Below are 7,549 nucleotides of genomic sequence, written 5' to 3' on the forward strand. Positions count from 1 at the left end.
TATATATATATATATATATATAAAATATAAATAAAATTTTGAAACAAGATCTTGTCAGTTCTCAAATTATTCTAAATTAATCTTGATTCAAATATTTGTCTTTAAAAGTGCAGATAATGTTTTATTTGGAAATATTTTACATTAAATGATTCACATTAAAAATCATTTACTAAATGGATTTGAAAAACTGTAATTTATTCATCGTTGATTAATCGATGGTAAGCAAATAGATGATTTAAAGAAATAAATTAACAATGCATAATATTTAAATATTATAAAAAATCCTACTAGTTGAACAGAAAAATAAACTTTACATTAAATAAAAATATTGCAAATTAAGTTATGGAATGAATTATATTTAATACATCAGTCTATTAAAAAAATTATAATAAAAGGGTTTTTTGTTTTGTTTTTTTTTGTATTAAAAACATATTAAACAGGAAAAATATATTTTGTGATTATTTTTCAGTGATGTAAAATTAAAGTAAATAAATAAAAAAACAAAATTTAAATAGATTAAAAATTAAATCTATGAACAAAATTTTTCTTGTAACAACGCAGAAGGCTCCGCCGATAAAATAAGCTAAGTACAAAAAATTATTAGTATTTATTTTTACAGATATTACTAAAATAACACAAAAAAAAAAATTCGCATACGAAAACAAAAACAGTTTGACATTTTACCAAAAAAATATAAATTCCTGGACGAATTCGACAGACTCAATACATATAGATATACAAAAAGTAATAGAAGAATATATTTGCAAGTTTTCCCTGAATGTTTACGAAATACGAAATTAATAATTTTTATTTAAAATAACAACCTTTATATCATTTATGTAAACATTAATTACGTACTACTTTGTTACTCGATTGCAAAGGAATAATTAGGGTAGCGTAAACATAATGTAGCTGTACTTGTTTTGATGCTCGGGCATCCTCCCCTTACCATATACCAAAGTAGTACTACTGATTTGTATACTAAATCGACCAATCGGATTCGATTGGATGACCTTCTTTCATTAAAGTGGGAACGTATAAAAAGACAACGTTTATTAACAGGTTCCATAACATACACTATCTACATACGTTACTCGCTAACAACTATCCACGTAGAAACATCACATAAACCGTATATAGCCATGGCTTGTCGATTATTCTTATTCGTAAGTACATAAAATGATTTTTATTAATAAAAATATCTATTATAACATTTATAAAACATTATTTCATTTATAAAACATTTTATAATAAATTTGTATTTATTTAATGTTTCTTATATAAATAAGAAAATACATTGTCTCAAAATAAAATAATTTAAAAAAAAATTATTTAGACTGATATATAGAAAATTGAAAATGTTACCTTATTATTATAGTTATGAATGTGCAATATTTGCTAAAAAATAATCAATTATTCTTAAAAATATCCACCTTTATCAAACGAGACAACAAAGCTGTTTTTTCGTGTAACTTTACATAATACTTGACCTTACGAGAAAGGGTTGTTTTCGTTGCCTTTTTTAATAAAATACCAAACCATTTTAAACGTTTTCTCATCGACTTATTCAAAATCCATTTAAAAAATTTTCTTTAACTATTAATCTTTTCATGAATTTTTAAATAATAAATTGTTTTTTTTTTTTAAATCCGTGATAAATATTTACTCAAATAATCTACATTAAAGCTTTCTTCAATTATTTTCTAATTTTTTTTTTTTTGTGATATCCTCATGTATTTACCGCAAGAAATATAGTTACTCAGATTTATTAAAAAAAAAAAGAAAAGAAGAAAAAATTTAAAAATCAAATTATTTTGAATCTTTATTTCCTTGTACTTCGTACAAGGAACTACATACGTACGTACAGTAACGTACCGTACGTACGTACGTATTCATCTCGCATAACTCAAAAACGATTATGTTGAAATTTTGGATTTAGGACTGTTGTAACATCTATTTGTGCACTTCCCCTTTTGATTGCAATCACTGGACCAAAAATGTCCAAAAAAGCCCAAAATTCAAAAAATTTGGATTTTTGACTTTTTCTTACCTGCAGTAATAAGCCCTCATTGAGAGATTTTCAACGGTATATCGTAAGTGGTACTTATTTTCATTGGTTCCAGAGTTATAGCCAAATAAATGTTTAATTAATGAAATATTCTAATCTTACTAGGGGAAGGTACAAAGGTTCAAATGCGACTTCATTTCATTTTTTTTTTAAATTTAAATATATTGATTTATTAATAATTAATTATTAACTTCTGATTGTAAAAAAAATTTACAATAAATAATATTCAATAACAAAAAAAATGTGAAAAAAAAGTAATATAAAAAATATATATAATTTAATAGGAATACAAGGAAGTCATGTTGCGTCCATATCAGATTTTTATCTTTTTGTATACTTATTAATAAAATTATACTTGTAAAAATTTCAATTTTTTTCCAAACTGTGACTATGATATCAGTCTGTCTTATTCATGAAAATGTTTTTTACTTTATATTGTTTTTCCATTAAAATTGAGTCTTAATAAGAAAAAAAAATCAATAAATATGAACTCATTTAAAAGCAACAAAACAACACTTTCTTGTGAAGAATAAAGATAACATATCTAATAATCTTAATTTAACCTTAGTTAAATTTTATTTTATTTATATCTTATTATTACGTAATGAATATTATACAATTAAAACTTTAATCGTTTGTATATCAAAACAATATTTTTTCAAGCACAATGTATTGTGACTTTTATATTTTTCTTTCATACAGTCTCGATTAAATTGCGGTTTGGTGTGTAGGGGAGTTTGCTTAATAGACTGTTTTTGAGAAGGTATTTGTAGTTAAAAATTGTATATATTGTGTTGTAGCGAAGATATCCAGTTTATCTGCATCCTTTGAGTTATTTAAAAATTTTAGAATTGGATAAAAATTATGTTATCATTGCCTACTAATGAATATTTCTTTAAAAGACTGTACTGGAGTAGAACATTTAAGATATACAGTTTACTTACGGATTAAAAAAAAATGTTGAAAAGTGATAATTGAAATATTTCATACAAAAAATATTTGAATACCTTTAAAATAGTATATAAGAATTATTTAATTATTAAACTGTTATCTGAAAAATTTTTGTATTTATAAGACAAAATAATTGTTGGTGTTTATCTCAAAATATTATTACTTTTCAAATTAAAAAAAAAAGTAAATTACTTAAATTTTTTTATTTATTTAAGTTTACTTTTTATTTAAATTACTTAAATTTTATTTTATTTTTGTATAACTAAAATTACTTAACATAAAGATCACAATTTCATTTCGTTACTATATGGTTATGATTAATTACTTTGCTATACTAGACTACCACTAATTATTCACAGCGCAAATATATTTATTGCACGCGTGCCACAACATTAAAGATATTAACTATTTTCTTCTATTATCTTAAAAATGTTTATTTACTTTCTATGTTAAATAGGTTTTGGTGGCAGTGCTCGCAATATTGCCGATGATATTGGCAGCACCAGAACCCGAAGCATTACCAGGCCCCAACCGATACAGTGGTCACGGTCACGGAGGAGGTTATGGAGGTCATGGAGGTCATGGTAACCACGGTGGTGGCGGTTATCACCATGGTGGTGGACATGGTGGACATGGAGGTGGATACGGAGGTGGATATGGAGGTAATCATCACGGACATCATCACGGTTAATGTGAAACGCAATCATAAAAAAATTTTCAATCAATCAATCGCCCATCCAAAAATAAATATTGTAAATAATCATAAATTAGAATCACATTAATAAATGAAAAATATTTATCAACATTTTATAAGTGCACATTTCACGATTAAACAAAACTTATACAAATTATGAAAGTAGAAAATATTTTTTCAACGAAAAACAGTGATAAAAATAAACTTTCTTAATTTTCATTTTTTTTTTTTTTTTATTTATTTATTCTTTTTTACATCGCATTAAACAAATTATTTAAAAAGTTTTATCATACATACAACATGGTTCCAATTTTTTTTCTAATGTAAACATCTAGTATTAGTTAAAGTAATAAAAGTCATAAAACTATTTATTTATTACTTATTAAATACTAATTAATAATTAAAAATATAATATTAAAATCAGATAAATTTTGTTACCGTTCATTTTTATGTATAAATTTTGTCTTTAATTTTAAGTTCTTTAAAATAATAAATTAATTTACAACCAATACTGTTGTCTTTTCTTATTTTTTAAAATAATTTAACTAACCTACAACTTCCTATACAAAATAAGTTTAAATAACTTACTTATTATAACCCTAAGTAACTTTGAAGAAGTCTGTATAAAGAAATAGGTCACTTTTGATAATCCTGTAATAAATACAGGAATTTTATTTTATTTTGCAGCAATCAATCGTGTATTATGCATAATCTTGAAGCAACAACAGTTAAGTTTCAATTTACACATTCTCCATCAGGTAGCAGCCGAGTTAGTGTTGCACTGGCCGGTCTATTATAAGCCCGAGCTTCAGTACCATGGCGTTGCCTCAAGAAAAAGCACAATTCGTATACTGGTTTGCAGAAACAAAGATAGAATCCAAAGTCTCACCAAAAAAAATCACAATCTAAAATCAATCACAATCTGTTTGTTATCTACGTACAAAGTCTCCCACAAAGAAACGGAGAAACTTTCAGGATATGTTCTACTAGTGAAAATAATGAAAAAAAGTTCATTATAAAAATGTATATGGAAACGCTTTGTTTTCGAGTCACGGCTAACGAAATATTTTACCCGGATTTCAGCTCTTCTAATAAAAAAAGGTCCTACTGTCATTTTTGGGACCAAAATTAAGGAGAAACGTTAGTTTCTTATGTAATTTAAGCTGGGAAGTAGGTTAAAATAGGTCGCAGAACTGTAACTCCAATAATTTTTACGATATACAACGTAAAACACAATATTCGCTGTTGAAAAACAATTTTTTTTTTTTAGGTACAGTAGCTTTGTTAAACGATACATACCACGGAAGATTTAGTAATGAACATTCTTTTTAAAAATAAAAACGCTAATTACTGAAAATAATTTTAAAAGAAATAAAAATTTATAAAATAATAATTTAGTTGTGTGTATTCAATAATTTACTCAGGTAAAATGAAATAATTCCGTAAGAAAATAAACTGAAGTGTATGTTACGTTAGAAATATTTTTAAAAAAATTAATTTTGCAGGCTGGCAATACTAGCTGATCAATAATGAAAATTATGTACTTTGTTTGAATCTATTGTCATAAATTATTATACAAATAAAACGAGTGTAGCTTTATCATATCGTAGGGTAAAAATGCAGTTTCAATTTTCTATCGAGGAATAAATGCCAATATAATTTTTGTTTATGGATTTTGTAACGAAAATTATGAACCTGCTCGACGTGAATATAGAGATTTCCTGAAAGGCGGGATTCCAAATACGAAAACCGTTTCTTCGGTGAATCAATATAAGGGTTATCTCCAACGTTTTCGTTTTCTGTTGAATACCAAGTAAATCAATGTGTGATTCAGCGTAGCCCAGGCACTAGTACAAAGCGAATTTCATGTCGCACTGGTTTATTAAAAAACAAAGTGTGGCGCATTCTACGGAAAGAAAATCTATATCCTTTCCGCCTGCAGAAGGTTCAAAATTTGCGGCCAACAGATTACCCCTAGCTGTTAAACTTGTGTCAAAAAAAAAAAAAACGCTGATAAGGTAAAAAATTCAATTTTATTTACTGATGAAGCCACTTTTATGAGAAACGGAATCTTTAATTCTAAAAAAAGTCGTTTAAAGAGCGAAGACAATCCACATGGTACTGTGGAAACTAGTTTACAACATAAATTTCACATTAATTTTTGGTTTGGCATTATTTACGAAAAACTTTTGGGACCATTTGTTTCCAATGAAAACCATACGGGAGATGCAAACGTTAATTTCTTGAAAAATAATTTTCCGGCTCTTCTGGAGAATGTAACTTTACAAATTAGATTGCAAACGATTTTCCAGCACGAAGGTGCAACGCCACAGTTTTCTTTAGTAGCTAGAATTCATTTGTATGCTAATTTCTTAAACTGGATTGGACGTGGTGGACAAATCGATTTGCCACCATGATCGCCTGACTTAACGCCACAAGATTACTTCATTTGGGGGGCCATACGAAAACGGTAGTATACCGGCAAAAAGTTAATACTAAATAAGAGTTAGTAAAATACGAGATGCTATTGAATTTACACGAAACGATCCTGAGATGACACGGAGTGTCACCAGAAATATTTTACGTCGGGCAGAATGCTGTGTACATTGTAAAAGAGGGAATTTCGAACAATTACTGTAACTGAGGTTTGTTATTCTGTAATCATTTATCATTTTGTGTATTTTCTTTTTTTCTTTTGCTATATTAAAAATAATCAGAAAGAATGATTTTCTGTCTATTTTACTTCAATAAAAACCGATTTTTAAAAGTTTTATTTACTTTTTATTGGCTGTATTTACTTTAATTTTCTCAGAATTAAATTCTCTACAAGTTTTGTAAATAGATCTTTGGCATTTATTAATCATTTAACAAAGCTACTGTACTGCGAACCTAAAAAAAGCTTGTTTTTCGACACCGAATTTTGTGTTTCACGTCGGATATCTTAAAAATACTGGAGCTACAGTTCTGCGGTCTGTTTTATCCTATTTCCCAGCTCAAATTACATAAGCAATCTTCAACTTTACTCCTTAATTTGGGTCCCAAAAATTACAGTAGGGCTTCTTTTTATTAGAAGAGCTGAAATATCGGACGAAATCTTTCCCTAACCGTAAATCGAAAACAAAGCTTTTCCAGACCTATGCTTATATCAACTTTTTCATCATTTTCACCAGTAGAATATGTCCTGAAAGTTTGTCTGTTATTTCACGGGACACTCTGTATAGCGTATTTTCTAATTGTACATCAGTTATATTCAAATAGATGCAAGTCTGTATGTCAATAGACATTTAGATGTATGTCAATAGACATTATTATAGTTGCATTGTTTCTGTGTAATTGTAATAATTTCACCCTCAGAAAGCTTTGTTCATGAGGGAAACATGACAGACTATTTCCTCCCCAATAAATAAACTTTTTAAGTACAACAAAACAAATAAATTAGATTAATGCTAAATCCTTATAATGTATGTTTACTCTATTCAGAAGACAGATTAATTAAACTAGAATGTGTTCTGAAACAAATATAGATATTTGGGGAATTTCAAAGATAAGAATTAACTGAGAGAATAATTACTAAAATATCTGGATATTTGTTTGCTTAATATGGAAATAATTTACAGACTGAGAGGTATCAGATTTTTAATTAAAACAATTCTAAAGAATTAACTAAATTTGAAAGTATCACATAAATAGGTTTATTTCAGATGAAATCAAGATGAGAAAGAAAACTGATATTAATTCAAGTTTATGCACCTGCAAGCGAATCACATGAAGATACATGTGAATAGCTTTGCAGGGTCTACTGATGGTTTTTAGACAGCTTGGAAGATAAATATAAG

The 7,549-nt window shown here is 27.0% G+C and overlaps 1 protein-coding gene across 1 annotated transcript; it reads left to right on the forward strand.

The window, feature by feature from the left end:
* Positions 1–1,010: 1,010 nt before the first annotated feature.
* Positions 1,011–4,222, forward strand: LOC142321580 (uncharacterized). Its single transcript, XM_075359787.1, has 2 exons — positions 1,011–1,166; positions 3,477–4,222. The coding sequence occupies exons 1-2, from the start codon at positions 1,143–1,145 to the stop codon at positions 3,708–3,710; spliced, it is 258 nt and encodes an 85-aa protein (XP_075215902.1). The 5' UTR covers positions 1,011–1,142; the 3' UTR covers positions 3,711–4,222.
* Positions 4,223–7,549: the final 3,327 nt, after the last annotated feature.

This window comes from Lycorma delicatula, chromosome 3 (assembly GCF_047948215.1).
Source record: "Lycorma delicatula isolate Av1 chromosome 3, ASM4794821v1, whole genome shotgun sequence".
In the NCBI taxonomy this organism is placed as follows: Eukaryota; Metazoa; Arthropoda; class Insecta; order Hemiptera; family Fulgoridae; genus Lycorma; species Lycorma delicatula.

What these genes read in the sequence shown, in the direction of transcription:
- LOC142321580 (XM_075359787.1), top strand. Translation starts at nt 1,143, where the DNA reads ATGGCTTGTCGATTATTCTTATTC. An exon ending in CTTGTCGATTATTCTTATTC is followed by an intron (nt 1,167 to 3,476) that starts GTAAGTACATAA and finishes TATGTTAAATAG; the next exon opens with GTTTTGGTGGCAGTGCTCGC.